General features: G+C 37.6%; 1 protein-coding gene across 4 annotated transcripts in view; it reads left to right on the top strand.

The window, feature by feature from the left end:
• The first annotated feature begins 5,271 nt into the window (after positions 1 to 5,271).
• The window catches only part of NFIC (nuclear factor I C), a 141,828-nt gene continuing 126,338 nt past the window's right edge, over positions 5,272 to 20,761 (top strand). For 2 of the 4 annotated variants that reach the window (XM_072404971.1, XM_072404967.1), the window contains exons 1-2: positions 8,470 to 8,888; positions 18,438 to 18,969. In XM_072404971.1, coding sequence (XP_072261072.1) covers positions 8,859 to 8,888; positions 18,438 to 18,969 — 562 coding nt within the window. In that variant the 5' untranslated portion in view covers positions 8,470 to 8,858. Of the gene's footprint in view, positions 5,866 to 8,468; positions 8,889 to 18,437; positions 18,970 to 20,761 lie in introns of those variants that run through there. The other 2 variants (XM_072404968.1, XM_072404970.1) reach the window with 2 other exon arrangements.

Here is a 20,761-nt window from a genome sequence, read left to right as displayed (position 1 = left end):
AGTGAGTAATTTATATGATGCCGATCACAAACCAAACACAGGAGAAGGTGGACCTCATACAGATCTTTACGATTACTCTGTTTTGAAAAGTATAAACCAATCTGTACCTGCCTAGAAGCCATGTTTTTGTGCTCTTTAGAGATTCTTCTGATTCATGGGTTAACTTGATCAGTGTTGTCATGAACAAGAGATGAGAGACACATTTGCTTCCCACTTCCTTTAGATACTGGAGAAACATGGAGGCGATTTCCCTTTTTTTTCCTGTGCATTTCTTGCAGTTGTTACTACTCCCACCTGTAGACACAGAGTAAAATGACAGTGCAGACTGTTATGTGCCATCTGCAGGACCTTGGTTCTTGTCAGCCTGACCACCCCTGCTTTAAGGATGGTGACCTAGTCACTAAGGTTCCTCGAGCAGCCTTCTGGGGTGTAGTGTAACTTGTATATTTCTGGACTTTTTTGCTTTCCAGTATGTTAGTTGCCAGCATGTCTGGCTCTGAGCTTTTGGGGGATATTTTTGTCTCTCAGAGAATGGGTGTACTCCATTTGTAGTGTGTAGCTTTTGCATTCTAGATGGACTGTGTTGATAGTTCAACTTCAGCCTCTGTGCTGAACCTCTGTTTACCATATTGAAAAAGTTTACTTTTTCAGTAAGGTGCAATAATTCTGTTTGATTTATGGATCTGTGGAGGGCAAAGGTAAGTTACTTTAGGCCAGGAGAAGACAGCATAATTGTCACCTTAAAAGGATACCACAGTTATCTTTTAAGGGGTCTTTGCCCACAATGTTCTCACTTTAAAGCATTTGTTTGGTAATTGCCTACTGTGGCAGTCCCTAACATCTATCATTATTTTCTTTGTGTTATGTTCCTACTTAGAATGGACAAGCCTTGATAAGACTTTCTCTGTTTTGTACAATTCTCTATTTTCTCTACAATCGTTCATTCTGTAACTGTTTGACAGTTATCTCCTCATCCTTTTTATGATCCTGCTGATAAGTAATTGGAATCCCTATTTGTATTATCTATAGACATCTATTTTTACAGGTACCTACATAACATGTTCCCCTTTCACAGTCCATTTGCATTTTACTATTTTTCTATTTAGTAAAGCATGATGTTTAGGTTGTGATGCTTCTTTCTGACCACATCAGCTAATCGGGGATCCTTTTTGTCAATTGCATGGTTGACCTTTATTTGAGAAAGAAGATGGCAAATGATCTGGAATCCAGTATGTGTCCAGTATGTATCCTTTTCTGTTGGATCTGTTTTTCTGCAGTTTCTGGTCTGCCATCTTCTCAATGAACTCCAGGCTTATCTGTATTAGATTATTGCATTGGATCTCTGGTTTTTAAGGCCTTTTTAAAGGCAGTGCTGTTTGTTTTATTTTACATGTCTGCAGTGGGAAAGCCATTAGGATTTGGCGAGAATCCATCATAGAGATGTAGCTATATCCTCTGTATCACTGTAATACCATGGTGGGTTCACTTTCTAACCATTTTGCCAGAGAGGTCCTTCCTTTGTATGCGTTAGAAAGAACAGACCACAGTTGCCAGCCAACATGGATGAGGAGGGCTCATTAACACCAGCTCAGTGCAAGAAAATTGGTCACCAGAGAAATTTTAGTTGCCTATTGAAATACCACTGAATTAAGTTATGAAATCTACTCAGTCATTGCCAATACAGTGACTTGTGTAAATCATTAAGGAGTAAAAATGAATTTTGCAGCAAGGAAAGAGTTTAGGTTCTCCCTGTCCAGATTGGAAGAATATGTTCCAGAAACTGGAAAGCCCAACAATATTTGAATGCTTTGGAATGCTCTCCTCAACAGAGAGTGTTTTAAGGTCTTTTTTTGCTGATGGCAGGTACTGGATTTTGATTTTTTTTATGTTGCAATTCACCAAAACGTATACAGGTGTTCATTACAACCAGTGATTACATCTTCATTATGTCTTAAAAAAGGCTACTTCAGAACCACATGGGGTTCTTTGCTCAGGTAATCTGACAGACTGGGCTAGATTTACTAAAGAGATTTAGTAAATTCACTTACCATAGTGAAATATCCCCTTGCCAGGGATAATTCACTTAGTTTAATGAATGTAATAAACATTATTCTTGCAAAGAATACCTAATCACATGCAAAGAAATACAAAAACAAAAAACAAAAAAACAAAGCACTTGAATATTGCTTGCTGATCAGATGACTGAATTCAGCAGAGCTTTATCTCATTTACTAAGTTAATTGAATTACAGGTAGTCCCTGGGTTAGACACAAGATAGAGAGTGTGAGTTTGTTCTTAAGTTTATTTGTATGTAAGTCAGAACAGGTACATTACTTTAATATATGCAATTAGAACAGATGTTTTTCTCAACATAATATTAGGCAGCATGGTGTCAGTTACTGTATTAAATCAACACTGTGAGCTAAATACAAACAAAGCAAAAAAAAAAAAAGGGTTTTTGGAGACTAGACATTCATTAACTTCTGGAGCAAGCTCTGCTTTGAAATGCAAAAAGAAACAGTTGCAGTCATTGGTCATTAAAGAGTTACAAAATGATACAGATCAGCTCAGCTCAGCTCAGCTCTTAAGATCACCCACAACCTCAGCTGTGTTTACCAAAAGATTTCTTCGGAAAACACTCCTCCCCCCTTTAAGCCTCCGTTCTGCACACTAACAAGCAGGGAATTTGCCGTTCGTATCTAGGAGTTGTTTATATGTCGGATGTCCTTTACTCGAGGGCTACCTGTATCCCTTAAATAGTGTTAATTCACGTTGCTAGGTGAACAGCCTAAACTTCTAAAATAAATAACCCCAATGTATTTCCAAAAATGGGTGATATCATGCCTCAGAGTCAAGGGGTAGGCCAGCCAAAATAGAGAGGCAGCGGTAGCTGCTTGGAGACAGGAGTCAGAGCAGGAATGGAAGAACAAGTAGGTCTGTCATAGAGCTATGTTACTAGAGATCTGTTGCTGGAGGTCTGTTTATAAGGCCTGTCATTGGGGTTTGTCACTGAGGTCTGTGATTGGAGGTTTCTGTCACTGAATAGCCTGTCACCTGCAGTCTGTCAGTGAATCTCTGTCGCCATCACTGGGAGTCTGCTATTGAGGTGTTTGTAACTGAGGAGTCTGTAACTGAGGAGGAAGGTCTTTTACTGGGGTCTGTCATATGGGATCCATAACTGGAGCTGTGCGTCTAGAAGATTTGTTAGTAATAGGTGTGTTGTTGTGGAGCCTACTGCTGTGGTTATTTTACAATGTGTATGTATGTGTTTTGCCTTCAAAGCCTAGACCAGAACAAATATGACCGCTTGGCCTGTTCTGTTTTGACCCAGGGATGCCTTGATAAATTTTCTAAGACAGTAAGGGTGTTGTGAAAAAGTTTGGAAATCATTGCTGCTTGGTTGTTTTTGTTTTAATATGGTTTTCCTAAACATAAGGAATGGATGAAATAGGAGTGGTTATACAGGCTACAGTTGTAATTTGACCTAATTTCGACTCCACCTGAAGATGGCACTATAAAACCCATTGTAAATGCATTTCCTGTTTTCTTTATGGACTCACAGACTAGGATTTTATGATAAACACAAAATCCTATTTTCAGAAGCTTTTATCTAGTCGTATAATCTCTTCTCTTTCAGTGTTTGTATTGCAGTGACTGTGCGCTGTCCTTTGATGATATAATATAGACTAGGACTAGAACCCAATGTCAGAGTTTGGGGTAGCTAAAATGAGTTGTGATAACAAAGTTGGAAGAGAGTAGCTCGTCTACATATTACTGTAGTCCAGAGAAAGAGTAGGAAAAGTGACAGCACCAATGGCTAAGGGAAGCATGAACCTAAAGTGCCTGAAATGTAGTTTTGCAATATATGCAGCTGGTAAGGGTTAACCATTTCCCAAATTTTTGATTATGTATGGTGGAAGTGATACCTCTTCAGCAATTTCCTGGCATTCATTCCTTCGTCTCAGGTCCTAGAGGTAGCCTTGCTCCCCCATACCCAGAATCACTAGATATTTTGTGGTAGTTGTGACAAATGAGATTTAGGGATATGAGGGCAAATCCCTTTCTATTTTCCATACAATAGTACTTGGAGTGTAGGTAAGCCACTCCTCTTAGTATATATGTAATAAACAGGTTAGAAGGAGAAAGGAGAGGGGCTTCAGGCTCTTGTTTTAAATAGTGTATTGATTAAGAAGGCAATTTAACAATCTGATGTCATAAATTATTGCAGTCGTGAATGACATCACAATTAAGCATTGCTCATTGTAGAATCATGGGGTGGTAGTTGGCTGAGCTGAACAGTTACATTCTGAGCTAAAGAGAAGGTGTGCATGAGAGACTTCTTGTTACCCAACGCATTTCGCCACAAGGGCTTCCTCAGGGGTATAGACCAAGCGTGTATATTGTCTCAGCGAGGTAGAGATGTTGTCACTAATAAGTATGACACAGATGATAAGGGTAAGTGATGCCTTAGTATGGAATGTGGTATAAGGTACAGGTAATTCTTGGTATTTAGATATATGAAATACCAGGTCCATGGATGAGAAAAAGTAGAGGTTAAAATGGAGGCATTTTGAAGAGTAAGCTGTCAAAGGGCTTGTAGTTGTGACAAAGGAAAGAGGGGCGGGAAATTGCTGGTAAGTAGGTGTCGGTGTGTAGGGATAGCTTTATACAAAGGGCAATGTGACAATGTCTCTTTAAACTAGATGTGACCCCCAAATGAACAACAGTTAACAACACTAAAAAACATTAGTTTGCTAAATATTAACTTCCTGCCTACATGCACTTTTTTTGGTATTTTGTGTTGACATGGCCCCTATTACTACCCATGAAGGGGACAATAAAGGAGCACAGTAAAATCTGTCCTTTAAAAGGAATAATGGTCATGGCAGGAGCTCGAGGAAACTGGTATTTTAAATATCTAAAACTTTTTTTTTAAAGACACTTATCGTGAAAGCTAATATTGGTATTTTGGTGTACTATTACTTCACAGCTACCAGTTCTGTCTGATTAAACTGAGATGATCCAGGAGATACAGGACACTGTTCTAGAGTACATTACAAGAGCTACCCTGCTGTGAGGAGAAGGTTAATTCACAGGCTGAGAAGGGTGAGGGCGGGAAGACCGAGCACAGCTCCTCCCTCACCCTTGCAGATGCCAGGGGGCACACGCTAGATGGGTACAGATATTGTGTAAAGAGAGGAGGGTACATTTAGATAAGGAGGAGGGGAATAGTACGGGGACGGTGAAGGAGGTTTGAGGAGTGGTGCAGGGAGGGCGAACAGAGAGGGAAATGGAAGGGGTGAGAAGTCAGAGTAAATAAGGATACAATGCTATGAACTGAAAGTATCTGTTTGTGGCGATGTAAAAAAAAGAAAGCGTACTGTGACAGAACACATTTGATAAAAAATGTATTAGCCTTAATAGGGTTTCTTTCAGTTACCGAAATTGTGAGAGAATCACTTGTTTCATGAAGCTGGAGCGGAGTTTATCGATGTGGGAGGCTGCGGTGGTAATTAAAAGTAGAAGGTGTTTTATTTTAGGGTGCTCCTTTATTCCCAGCTCCCTCTCCCCTCCCTCCGGCCCAGTAATTCCCCAGTTGGAGCAGCGGGGAGGGCAGTACAGGATCTCATACTATGTTACTCAGCATTTCATTCACAGCACTAGGGAGAGGAGACAGGGGCACCGAGACCAGCAGTAGTCTCTGATACAGTACACAAAGGGGTTCTGATGGGAAGAATATCACCTCCCTTTTCCTGTGCGGCAAGAATGGACCTAGGATCATCAGTTGAAGCCTTTAACATGCCAGCCTAAATTTGGATGTCTGATTGTGCTGAGCAGCATTGCAAGTGAGGAAGCTGGATCATGGTAGGTGACAGTACCGGCGTCTGGTGGCTAGAATGGGTGGGGTATTGCGAGCTGCTGGCCCTAGGACACGGTGAGTGTTTTAGTTTCGAACGTTGTGTTCACCTTTGCAAGACGTTCGCACATTTAGCCTGAAAGATGCAATGGTGTAAACTAACAAGGAAAACGCTGCCCTTATATAATACTGTCATGACCCCCCTTCACCCCGGCCTGTCTAGCTTTTAAGGGAGGAGGGGAATTTAGGACAAGGGGTGGAGAGATATTGCTTTAACAAACGAGAATTTGGAGTTGGTTAAAAATGGCCGCGTAGGAAGGGGAGGACCCAGAGCGGACATCGGGATGAACTTGGAAGTAAAGCGGGGGAGAGGCACGCTTGACTCGACTAGTGTCCCATATAGACACTCTTTAAAGGGCCCGTCCGCCCGTTGCAGTTACAGCTCTGCAGCACCAAACTTAACGGGAAGTTGTGTCGCCTTCATAGTTTGCAGACGGGGTATTAGCAAAAATGGTGCTGTAACTTGGGTCCTGGAACCAGACTAGGATGCACATAACTGTGGAGTTTATGGTCACCCGTACTGACAGCTGTCAGTCCATTGAAAGTGAATCGTCACAGCGCAGTTACCACTCCATTTACGAATCTCGGGTTTCACATGTGAAAATAACATCAGTCTAATTTACTCCTATACATGCCATGGTCACAACCTCCAGCTGAAACCAAATGTAAAGATATCTCACAATAATAAATACTAAACCCAGTTTCGGTGAAAAAGATTGCAGTAGGAACGCATGTGGTCGCTGGATGTGCCTAGGCAGTGCACTGCACCAAGACTACAGAGTCTGGTGTAGTTTATTTAGATTTGTTGCCTGGATAATTGAACGGCACACACATACAAAAACACTAATTATTCTAGTAATGTATTTAAAACAATAATTATATAATTCATTTTACAAATAATAAGGATTAACACCTAAATTGCTGCTACCCCCTAAAATCATGTGGCCATCAGACTGGGAGAGAAGGGTATGTATGTGAGTATCTTTAAGCCAAGCTATGCAGAAGCCTAGGGTCTGCTGGGTGTCCAGGGGTGACTGCAACAACCTTCATGCTGCTGCGGTAAACCATGCAGATAATGCAATAAGTCAAAACTGTGCTCCTACATTTAACTTTACAAAGGAGGATGAACATATAGACATGTGGTATCAGATGGAACCAATTGGGGGGGGGGAGAACAAAAGCTGCTACATTCACTAGGACCTCATTCTGCTTTAATCCATCTCAGATTGAACTACTGAGATTTCTGTGGCTGCACAATTCTGGTATGTTGGTTTGAAGATGTTTCCAGCAGGAGAATGCAGAATAGAGACCTCATTCTGCCTCTCCTCGTCCAATTACAAGCTCAGGCAGGACAAGATGCTTTGCTTAAAGCGTACCTAAACTCAGAAATTTCACTTTACATAAAAGGATAGACAAGTAAAAATTCTGTTGCTTTTTTTTTTTAATGCAAAAAAAAAAAGAAAGGTGCAGCACTGCCCCCCAAATTCTTGATCAGCTAGGCGCAGTGAGATTGGCAAGTTTTTTTCCTATCCAACGTCACTCGCTCTCGCGTCTGGGTCAAGTGACATAGGATGAAGTTGGCAGTTTTCAGTTTAGTTCCTCTTTAACTGCATTAGACAAAAGTTAAGTCACTGACTATGCATTGCTGTTACATTTTAATCACATGTAAAATAATTCATTTATTACATTTCCACTCTATATTTATCTGTTTTTCTAGAGTTTAGGGTTTAGAGAAGCATAGTTTTTTGATTAGTGTTTACTGGATTGCAAAAAACAAACAGAAAGTTTAAATTCCCCAGACCTAAAATAATCCAAACCTCCATTCCGCACTTCAAATGTAGAGTTGCAAACCAACAGCTGTGGCTTGCCATAATATTTGGGGACATTATGGAAACATGGCATGGGGGAAAACCCTGTGCTGCACCTCACTTTAAAGGGTCAACTGTGCAGGATGCAAACATTGCAATGAGTTGCAAGATAAATATATTTATATGGCAGTGTAGTGTGGGTTATTTTATGTGACAGTGGGGGTCATAAAAGATATTTTGTGGAAATGTGTGTTTATGTATTTTCTAGTTTACAAATGAAATAATCTTATTTAATACCAGTATTACACTAATCTTGAAAACCTAAGAAAATGTTAAAAATATTTAATGTACAGCGCTGCGTAATATGTTGGCGCTATATAAATCCTGTTTATTAATAATAATAATAATAATAATAATAATAATAATAATAATAAAAAGAAATGATCACTTTGCATCTTCCAATAAAAGCTGTTTTCTAAATGTTTCAAAATGATAATATCAGTTTACCTTTGGATATTGTGGTACGTCAGACTAACACTGTGACACAACTAACTGGTTAACCAACCTTTGGGGGATACAATTAAAATAAATTTACAAAGCATCTCTTCTCATCCTCTATGTCTGACCCATTACCGTACATCTTTTTCTGTATACGGTTCCTGCATCTTTAAAGGGATGTCATTTTTTTATCAGTATTTTTTTTAGTACTGTAGGATGGGCTTGTTGTAGAGCTTCGCCCCTTTCCCTCCTCCCTCCTCCTTTCCACACAGACACACTCTCTCTTTTATGTCTTTTTATGCTATCGTTCCTCTGCTCATTTTCCTAAAGGAACACAATTCACAAAGTTGCCTTCTACCGCCTTGTGAGGAAGCCTGAATTTGTAGTGGAGGTTAAAGAGGAGTACCAGGATTTTTTTTTTAATGCAAGACCTCCTTTTGCTATCCCTGTTTGGAATTCCTAAAGCAAGCTTTATCATTTTTTTAATGTGTATTTTGCAGGATTATTTTTATTTTTTTTGGGGGGACAAAAAGTTGGATGTGGGACCTTTCAAGAAGAGAACGTACATTGGCTGCCTTTGATTCAGTAACTTTGTGTATAAAACAGTGGAGTATACAAGGATACCCTGTACAGTCATGTATGCATCACCTTTATGTCTGACACAGGTAAAGTCACCTAAATCCCATACTTTGACTTTAAGGCTATATAGCTATTGATTTACAACTTGCTTGTTTCTCTTCAATGCTGAATTATAGAGGTTCATCATATAAAGCTAAATTTGATTATTCAGTAATTTATTAATCCATTGTAGATTTAAAGGATTCCTATTAGCTTGCAAAATCATACAGAAAAACAAAGGGTGCATGTTTATATCTGGCAAGGAGGGCGGATGTTATATTTGGCAATGTGGGTTATTTCAGGGTGCGGTAAAAATGGGGGAAAGACAAACATAAGTTTTGAACTCTGTAGTGATATGATCTAAAGGATATCAATATATTAAATATAAATCACTCTTTTTTAGTAAACTATGCCCATAATAATTTTAGTTTGACTTAAAAATAAAGAAAATTTTCAATAAAAACTTTTAGGAATGTGTTGCAGGCCATTCTTTTCCGACAAAAAAATCTAGTCACGTGTATAACCCTCCCCTCCCCACACCCTGTCGCCCGCTCTTTTCTGGAACATATATTATTTTATTACTATATGTTTTTTACTTCATTGAGATATGTGTGTATATATATACATATATATATTACACGTTTGAGGGAGCAAAGGCAGGTGACCGACATGTTGAAGATTGTTAAATAGCCCACCTACCATAACAATTACTGCAAAGGTAACCTTTGCTCATAAGTTACATGTAGAAGGTCTTAAGTTTGCTATTATTGTCATGAGCAGATATTGCCCCTGGGATTACCTAACTCATGCTTCTTCTCCCACACACTTGCATGCATTCAACTGATACTTAGATTAACTCATATGAAAGGCTCAAACTAAGGGGGAGATCGCAAGAAAAAAAAAAAATATATATATACGTATAAATTTTTGCAGGTTTGGCGCATTCTGTGGTTAACAAACTAAAGGGTGTTAAGGCCCAGTGTTTCCAGTAACCTTGGCCTTTAATGAGAGTGTTAACCAACATCCGAAAGTAAATGCTAGTTCTCAAAAACGCTGTTATACTGTTATACTGTTGTAGGTGCTGGATAGTAATGTATGTAGCAAAAAGTGGGGATGTCTGAACAAAAAAAAAGTGTCTTGTAAACACTAGCATGGCCGAACATTACAGTGAAGAATAACAGGTATTGCTTTCACAGTGTAAATAGGAATATGCTTTTAGCAATGCATCAGCCTCGGAAGCAAAGCATTTGTTTCTTTAGGTACTAAAAAGCTGGGCATCACCTAACTTGCTGCAGCCTGACAAATATTTTGCCACAATGTAGTTTTATTGTGTGAATAACTTATTCACAACTTTTTATATGTTGCCATATAAACTTGTTGCATCTTGAACAACTAACAAAAATATATATTTATATTAATAATATATTTAGCTGCTCTCTTTAGTAGCAACAAATGAGGTTCCATTTTCATATCAGGCACAAATCTGGCTGTTGAGGGTTGATTCTTTTCTTTGCTCTGAATTTTTACATTTTGAACTATTTGTCTGATATTAGCTGCTGCTACTTTACTCTCAATTGTCATAGTGTATGTGGCATTTGTTGTTTTATTACTTTTAATTTGTATCTTGTTTGTAATGTTATTATTTTGGACAGTTGTTTTGCTGCTTTTGAAAATGGAGTTCATATACCATTAGGCTATTTTGTTAAACATAAACAAAAACATTGTGCAGGATATGACTGCTGGTACTTACATATCATAAATAAATCTCCATTGTGCTCACATCTTGATGCCATTTTAATTGTGTTTGTTACTGGTGTGAGTAAGTCAAGATTATCAGGTTCTTATCAAAGAAAAAACATATAAGAAAGAAAAAAGGTAATTTTACTATTTAGATTCTGTGTACAGATTTCTAGTACAAGTTTGAAAGTTGATGGTTGTTCTTGGCACTTTTCATTTCATCTTGTGATTTTAAACTGCCTATTGTGTGATCTATGACATCACCAGAAACAGAGTGGTTAAGAAAACGATAACAAAACAGGTGTGCACGTAAACCACAGTGGATCCAGTCTGCTAAAAAAGTATGCCAATTTTTTTGCCAATATTTACAATCTGCCTTGGGAAGGTTGAGTGGTGGTGTGGTCCCCACCTGGAGGAATAGGTCAGAGCCCAGGGACAAAGGTAAGTATTTTTTCCATTTAATTTTTTTCTGAGGCCCTGCAATTTAGGATTGGGGGTTGCCTCTGTAAACTGCAAGTCTCAGCTCTTTATGGTAGTTGGTTTATAATGATTTGAAAACTCAGATATCAAAGTAATAATTGACATTACTATTTTATAGGTGATATAATTAAGTAATTGTCAGTCAGCCAAGATCATTGCAGCTGTGTTGTTATTTTATCACTGTTACAGTACAACTGTCTTGAATAGGGGATAGTTTATTCCGATATTGAACCCACAGAACAAAAAGTCTTGTTGACCTTAGAAACCAGTTTTCAGCTGTTGTTTTTCCATTGCAAGTTAAAACAATACAACTAGTATTGGTAGAAAAAGGCCAAATGGGAATTTCCTGTTATGAACCAAAGAACAAGTTAATTAAAAGCTAAATTTTCACTATACCAGGCATAAATGAACTATGTGGTATTATGTGTTCTTATGCATTTTTCCTTGTTCTGCATTTTGAAAGTACTACATTTTGTTTGGCTCGATTAAGACCCACATAAATGGCTTGAGATCTTTTCACAGTGAGATCAAACATTAGAATGTACTTTAATGACTTTAATGGCAGAATCACCCATATTAGTAAGACATTGTTTCTAAAAAGGTTGCTCCCTTATTGGCCTGTAATGCTGCGGAATGCTGCTAGCAATGGAGTAACCAAATAGTAAAACGTAGGTGGACTGTTAGTGATGCTGTTTCTGCCAGCAACACAATCACTTGTCTAACACTGGCCTTAGGAACATGCTTGTTGCCTAGTTGTCATTGCAACCTGGGTAACCTTAGCAAAAAGTAGACCCACCCCTATTCAAACATAGTTACAGCAGCTGTAAGCTGGAGATGTAGTTTTTACCTAAAATTTTTACATTTTGAACTATTTGTCTGATATTAGGTGCTGCTACTTTACTCTCAATTGTCATAGTGTATGTGGCATTTGTTGTTTTATTACTTTTAATTTGTATCTTGTTTCTAATGTTATTATTTTGGACAGTTGTTTTGCTGCCTTTGAAAATGGAGTTCATATACCATCAGGCTATTTTGTTAGGAACATGCTATACAATACATGATTTTGGTGACTCATATTTAACTTGAATGAATACATTTTACAAATAATATAATTTCATATTTGTTTTACATTTTGGGTTATATGATTTCATGGTAATTAACATAGCAAGAGTCAAGGGGATAGCTGTGGTTAGCTAATCATTCCTATTTTGTCCCTACAACAAAGACTTTTAAACAAATTCAAGTTTTGTTTTACAAAGAACAGTATTACTTAACATGAATGAAATAGTAAAATAAGTATATAAAACATACTATTAGGTATAAACTGTGTTCGCAAATGCACACACACTCATGGTATCCTCATATAACCTTCTCTGTTCTCATTACACAAACAACTGCTCCAGCTCCACCTGTTTTTACACCGGAAGTAGACCTCCCCCTCTTCATATCTTGCATTTGTTATGTTGGGTTAACTATTCATGTGCCAACATCACTTACTAGTTCTTTTCATTTTCTGAAGAATGTTTAAAAATAGTAAATATTTGTGTGTAGATTGTAGATAATACGCTTTTATAGATTTAAAATTAACTACCTACTGACTTTACTGGATACTCTTATTATTTTCTGGAATAGTTTGTAGAAATAGCTACAATCTTTGACAACAACCAGCATTGCCCAGAGGCTTGAGGAATTTGCTGCATGTTTTCGTAGATACAATATTACTATGAAAGAAATCAGACCTCAGCTTTTTAGTCTGATACATTTACAAGTAAAGTAAAATCATAAGTTACAAAATTATTCAAAATTGAAAAGTAAACACAAATGGTTCCTGGCTTTATAAGGTTTTTTAAATTAGAGTATATATATATATATATGTGTGTGTGTGTGTGTGTGTGTGTGTGTGTGTGTAAACCAAATTTCAATATGTTTATGTTACTGCAGGGTAATGTCAATTATTTATAACAACTGGATCCATCATTATAATATGTCACTGTTTAGTGTCTCTCCAAATTTCTGTGGGAAATGTCTCAACTATCTGGTGTTAGTTTAGAACTATTTAAATGTTTTACCATGTTCATGGAATTTACTTTAATGAGAGTGTTAACATTCGAAAGTAAATGCTAGTTCTCTTTAAAAACGCTGTTATACTTGCTGTTTGTACGTGCTGGATAGTAATGAATGTAGAAAAAAGTGGGGATGTCTGAAAAAAAAAAAAAAAAGAGTCTCTACTTGTAAACACTAGCATGGCCGAGCATTACAGTGAAGAATAACAGGTATTGCTTTCACAGTGTAAATAGGAATATGCTTTTAGCAATGCAATTATTTATAACAACTGGATCTGTCATTATAATATGTCACTGTTTAGTGTCTCTCCGAATTTCTGTGGGGAATTTCTCAACTATCTGGTGTTAGTTTAGAACTATTTAAATGTTTTACCATGTTCATGGAACTTACAACTTAGAGGACACAAATACAGTAGACCCAAATAACATATAAAGTAGGTGTAGGCAAGGCATCACACAAAAAAACTAAATGTTTGCCTTTACATTAAACATTAAAAACTCATAATATTGTTTCTATAGTGGTCATGGGACTGTTTGCTGTGTGCCTATTTCTGTACTGACTAGATTAGTGGGCGGTGAGACACTTCATGGTGGTACTTAATTTACAAAGATTGTCCTTCCAATATCAACTCCTTCTTTTTCCCTCTACTAGTTGGATAAACTGGTGGGCTAACCAACCTATAGCCACAGTAGGAGCACTCATGGTTGGTTGCTTGACAATGCTACAGATGTATTTTAAGGCATTGGGTAAATGCTGTAAATGTGCTGCGAAAGGAAGTATCAGTGATTGCATGACTAATGAGGGTGTTTTTTTTATAGATAAGAAATAAAAAAACCCTCTTCCTCATTTTTCTAGTGTTTTTTTATTTTGTGTACATTGTCTGCAGTGCATTCACAGTGTTGGCTTATTACCAGAATTTGTAAGATGATGGAAGTTGGACTTGGTGCTGGGATGATGCAGATCAGTAGTTAACCTTAATGGACGTATGCCTTTTTTGAACCTGACTTACTATGTAACTATGTAACTCTAATATCCACATTGGGGGTCTCACTAAACTCTTTCAAAATTCCTACAGGTTTCATGCAAAAATGGGGGTATGGATTGGTGAAATTGAGTGGAAGGAGTTTGGAGCAGCCACTGCAAGGTGCTTTCTAAACATTGTGGCTGGGGAAATGTTTATAAAGTTCTTATTCATTTGTACCTTATACCAATGAAAATTGCCAAATTCGTTTTGTATATGCCCCAAAATGCTTTAGGCATTATGCATAGGATGGTACTATGTGCACATATAGTGGTCCTGCCCTAAACTAGTGAAGATGTGGTTGAGAATAAATAATTTGATTTGGATTGTACTGAACAATGAAATCAGGGGGAATCCTCTGGAAGCACTTTTAAACAAACCAATCTCTTATTCTCCAAAGCACCCCAAAAGTTAGCTTTATCTTTAACTCTATTAAAAAACCTATTAAACACTCATGGAAATCCTCCACTCTTATTTTTTCTGTAATGATTTAAAGATTGAAAGTCAGTATGATCAATTAAAAGTTGACCTCAATCACCTTGGACATATAATATAGGTTCATTGCAATCTGGTCCCCCTGGATCAAATATACTAGGACCAGGCCTGAATTCCTTGATTTTAATGTATCTGCGGTGTGCAGGTCCATCTGTGGAAGGTAATCCACCTTTCCTTCTTTTCCCCTTCCCTTTTCTTGTTCTTTCTTCTTTTTTTTCTTTTCGGTTCTCCTTCTCTCTCTTTTTGTTCTTTCAAGGTAATGCACTTTCTGGGACTGGACACGATCCAACTTTTTTGTTTCTAAAGTAGTAGGTGTTCCCTCCCCTACTGTGTTATATATATATATATGATCAAACCCTGAAACAACACTGAAAACAGTGTGCCTATTTCCAATGAATCAATTTTTTTTGGAATATCCACAGATTAAAGGTTATATTTTCTCTTTTACAATATGTACTACTTAGGTTTGTTATTGTTATTCACAGCTAGAATGTATATAATTATGAATGTACTTTTGTATTTTTTTCTTCTATTGTTGTTTTCTCCTTTCTAGGTGACATTGTTTTGTAATCTTTCAATAAAGTGTAGTATAGGAAATAGAGTTTACCACATGTTATGAAACCATCTGTATAGGATATTGTTACAAAAGTAAAAGACACAGAAAGCAATGGCACATAAAATAAATAGTGTCATGTTGTCACAGTTTGGTAGCACAGGAGTGGCAGGAATGGTAGCCTGATCCAGGACATTCAATATTAGCAAGAATTCCTTTTCAGTTGCTGGATTTACTTGTCTTCAACAAATCTATATTATCATGAGCAGATATTTAACTCTTTCAATGCTGGATTGTTTCCCGTATTGGTTTGATACATAACTGATACCTGCCATCTTCACCTATCTCCCTTGCCAATTTTTCCTATATTGGGGATAGATATAATTTTGCAGTGTACCATATATCCTGATGATGCAGTTGTTATTGCAAAATGCGTTGAACTATGACCCCCACTATTTGCTGCTAGGATTATGAAAGATTTCTTTTGACTCCGCCTATATACATATTAGAGTGTCTATTATTAAAGTTATTGATCTTTTATTATATATTTGTCTAATTGTTGGTAGAACCATCAGAAAAGGTTCTATTACGTTAGGGATATGAGCATGTTGCTCTAACCCCTATCTTTTTATTTCTTTAAATATTGTCATTGCTAATATCTTTTCAAAAATTCAAGTTTCTTATCTGTCATGCTAAATACTTAGATTTTAAAGTCTGCCAATCTGAACCTCTGGCTTTAAACACTTGACACTTGACTATATACTAAACAGGTATGCTGCAAGTTAAATATGGAAATATGGGCAAAATCAGAAATTACATTTACGGTTACATATGATATGTTTCATATGATATGATGCCTTCTGTCAATAGCATTAACACAGTATTTTCTTTTCAGAGCCCACCACCTGCCCCCCAGAGATCTTTTTAGTAGATCTGTTTATTTTTGAATTCCTGTATCTGACCAAGCAAAAGTGAAAGTTGCATGGGGTTGGTACAAACCACATAATACTGATGGGGTTGCTTACAATAGTCAGCTTTTATAAATATAGCGTTGTAAATGTAATCTGGAATTGCATTCTCTCTCCTAAAGGCAGGATCATTAGGTAATACAGCTATAATGAAGGAGGATTTGGAAAAACAAAAACTGTTGTGTTAATTCTAGCAACAATCTGCAAAAGGATATTTTTTATTTTGACTATAGTTACATTTTTAGTCTGTACCCTTTGTGGTATATTACTGGGGGTTGCTCATGGTAAGGGGATGCTTATAGGGCAGATAGATCAGATAGATCAGAGGCAGCAGACTCTGATAGATCAGAGGCAGCAGTCCAAAATACCAGCAGTTTTTATTTGTTTAGGCAAGTGTAACAGAACACTCTCAAGCACTTTAAAGTAAAAACAATAAACAGTAGCCCAGCTGGGCCTCTGGCTACTTCACTTAGGTGCCCTCTCTTACTAACACACATCAATACTGTTAACTCACAACTTTGTAGTATTGTTTGGCCGCTGGCTTCCCTGGAACCTTCTGGCTCTCTTTCAGCCTGGAACACTGTTGCTCTCTCTCAGCCTGGAACCCTCTGGCTCTCTCTGCCTGGAACACTCTGGCTCTCTCTCAGCTTGGAATCCACTCTGGCTCTCTCTTAGCCTCTTGCTAATCACTTCCCTCAGGCTCTTGCTGATCACTTCCCTCAGTCTCTTGAAGATCAATTCCCTCAGCCTCTTGCTGATCACTTCCCTCAGCCTCTTGCTGATCAATTCCCTCAGCCTCTAGCTGATCAATTCCCTCCCCTTGCACCTAAATGCAAGTGGATATATCACAAATCAGGGTTGGGCCAAGGAACTCACCCTTCACATCCCTTGGCCAGCTCCAGGGCCCTACAGTACCTGGTTTTCTTCTAAGAAACCCATACAAATACTCTCAATTTTATTTCCCTAGAGCCATTCTAACACTTTTCCTGACATTATAGGGGCACTCTGTCACACCTTAATCAGTTTTTAAAGCCAGAGAATTAGAACTCCATCTGTAACAAGCATCCAGGAAAATCAGACAGTTGTTAGTGCCATAATTAGTTTTAGTGGCCAACAAACTGAATGCATCATATGGATAAATTCATTTCTGGAGATGCCATTTTGTAATTATCTACAGACCTAATCCAGAGAGCATACTTATTGGCTTCTTATTGTCCTGAATGTCTCTGAGGGTTCTGTGCCTGAAATTTTTTGAGATGGAAGGAAGAGATAGATAACTGATTTTTTACACATAGCACAACCAGTATGCCATGAACTCATTGTTTACTGCTTGGCATTTGCAGTGCCAGATCATCATTGAACACAAACGGCCACACAAAAATATATGTATATATATATCATTTAAAGTTTGCATTGAAATGTGAATAAATTGTTGATACTGAATACCATAATCTTAAACTCTATACAATTATTTTGGCAGACAAAGTACATTTTCTGTTTTTGTGGTGGTAAAGTATTGTTGTAATTCATACTAATGGCTGTTCTAGGGTGTTCCTCTACTAGTGCAATGATGTCAGCACCCGTGTCTGCAGCTCTAAGTTCAGAGACCAGACACTCTGTACAGATTTATGCCCTATGTTTCATGAAATCTGCTCTATTGAAGGGGTTCATAGTAGTCCTGCAGGTACAAAGCTTACTCTGTGTTTGCTGGAGGAATTCCTATTTGATGGCTTCATCTTATATCCGAAGTTCCCATTTTTCATTAGATCTATGTCTAAGTGATATTTACATAACATGATAAATGTTAGAGCTTTAAGGCTGGATCTTTTTTATTATTCATAGCACAGATGCCAATTATTCAAGCATATCTTGGCAAATATATGCGTGCATTCACCTACTCAATTCAAAAAGAAAGAATGAATGTCTTACAAATGTCTAATGTTATCATTGCCTAAATTAAGCTTTTATGGTGTTTTGGCTGACATTCTTGCAAGGTGGTTAACTTGTATATGGTGTCCATATGAACAAGGCCTTAGTCTACTGAGATATACGACATCCTAATTTCTGCTTTTTTATCATAAATATACTTGGGGTACTTTAATACATATTTTGTTGGTCAAAGTACTGCACACAAGCAAATATACTGAACAACAGTAAATTTAGGATATTAGGGGAAAAAAATGTTGTGCTTGTAGCTTGAATGTATAGCAATTAAGAAAAAAGACACCTAAATTTAAGAATGTCTTTCTTAAATTACCTAATTGTTTCTTGTTTCTAGGATGAATTTCACCCTTTTATTGAAGCACTACTCCCTCATGTTCGAGCATTTGCCTACACCTGGTTCAACCTTCAGGCAAGAAAAAGAAAATATTTCAAAAAACATGAAAAAAAAATGACTAAAGAGGAAGAGCGAGGTGTAAAAGACGAACTGTTAAATGAGAAGGCTGAGGTTAAGCAGAAGTGGGCATCTCGACTTTTAGCAAAGCTTCGCAAAGATATAAGGCCAGAGTTTCGTGAGGATTTTGTGCTGTCCATAACTGGTAAAAAGGCTGCCACATGTGTTCTCTCCAACCCAGACCAGAAAGGCAAGATGCGGAGGATTGACTGCCTTAGGCAGGCAGATAAGGTGTGGAGGCTGGATCTTGTGATGGTGATTCTTTTCAAGGGCATTCCATTGGAAAGTACAGATGGCGAGAGACTGATGAAGGCTGCACATTGTTCTAACCCACAGTTATGTGTTCAGCCACACCATATCAGCGTGTCTGTTAAAGAGCTAGACCTGTACTTGGCCTATTTCATCCGAGAACGAGGTGAGAAAATAAACATATTTTTATGTGATCTATAGTGTTTGTAATTAGTTTAATAACACTTTAAATAAAGTCTAAAATAGCATTTTATATGTAAATTTTTGTGTAAAAATGTGTTTTTGAGCTTTCTCTTAATATCTATGAGTATTTATGTTGCTATTCCCTGTATGCAGGGACATCCCAATTCACAAATACAGTGCAGATAAGTGCATCTGCCCTTCCGAGCACAGCAACTTACCAATGTAAATACACTGTAAGTTGCAGTACACTGTGTTGTCCAATTACATGAAAGTAAGTTATTTTGTAAACACTGAGGCCCCATAAGCCCTTTTTAAAGGGCTGCCCTACTGCAACACATGTTATTTAATGAAAATTTGCTGCTTGCCGTGCAAGGTGTGAATAGAACCCTAATATTAACATTGGCCATGTACCTTAAAATTGACTACTTCGTCTAACCCACCCTTTAAGTTCCATTTGCTCTTTAGAGCTGTTACATTGTGTTAAATAATTTCATGTAAATGATTGCACAGTATGGGGCATTTTAACTTGCATTTTGCTAAAGTAGCCATTTAATTTTGCCAATACAAGATGTCTCACGGCCCATTTTCGTCTGATGCATTGCTCAGTATGTTTAATGTTTTTTTTATTTTTGCAATGTACAAGTATGAATGGGCCATATCTCATCATCGGATAGCCCACATGTGCAGAATTAAATTGAACACCGCCAGCCCCCTGTGTGAAAACCGGAAACCTCTTAAGATACATATGCCACAAATCATGGGGTCTCATAGGAAACTTTACAGTGACTTCAATAAGCACTCCATGCTGTCTATATTGAAATTTATTAAATGGGAGTTGTCTGCAAATAGGAAGTGGACTCGGGGATCAGCCAGTAAAATCTCCAGTGACAGCTGTGAACTTTCCCATGAGCAACACTGTCAGAATAATGAACAGATGATTATAAGAAGTTTTTCACAGTGCCAGGTTATAGAAGGGGAATCAGCCACCTGAGGTTGAACAGACTATAAGTAAATGTAGAATACTACAAATGTTCATGATATAGTAAATATTCTGTAAAAAAAGTGATCATATTATTGATTTACCTGAAGACCCTCAATGTCAGCATTCCCACAAAGTCAAATGACCTATTCACACTTGTCAGGTCTATTGCAGTGCATTAGCACACATGTGTGCATGAAGTGTGTGTTGTATTTAAGTAGCTTATAAATTTAATTGGGTTGGCAAGACACTTCAAGAGACTTGAAGTTTTACCAGCTGCATAATTGCTATGCACTGTGTATGCACTATATGGTTTGGGTTGTGGAGGTGGGTACAGGGCCTATTAAAAAAATAGAAATAAAAAATCACAAACCCGTGGTAACATACAGTACATGTTACTAGAGCTCATGTTACTGCCTGCAAGATCTGTAACTGCATTCTGGTGATTATATACTCCCCTGACCATAGTGTTTATTGTCTAAAGTTGCTAAGTAGTCTCTGACTATTTTACTCATGTTCATCTTCAAAGTAAGCACAGACAAAATGTTAGCTTTGTGTCTATATTCAGTATGCTAAAAAGCATGTCATGGAATAGGTAATTTGACTTAATAAAATATGATCCTGTGTTTTAGGTGTGTCTGTAAAAGTTGTGGTGCTGTTAATAAAGAGTGGCAGTTTACATTATTTGTCTACAAAAGACTCACCCATTACCTGAGCACCAACTCTCTCCTTGACCCCCTCCAGTCTGGTTTTAGAGCTGCCCACTCCACTGAAACAGCCCTTACTAAAGTGGCCA

This window comes from Pyxicephalus adspersus, chromosome 3, assembly GCF_032062135.1.
Source record: "Pyxicephalus adspersus chromosome 3, UCB_Pads_2.0, whole genome shotgun sequence".
Classification (NCBI taxonomy): Eukaryota; Metazoa; Chordata; class Amphibia; order Anura; family Pyxicephalidae; genus Pyxicephalus; species Pyxicephalus adspersus.
This window is presented reverse-complemented; position numbering and strand designations above follow the sequence as displayed.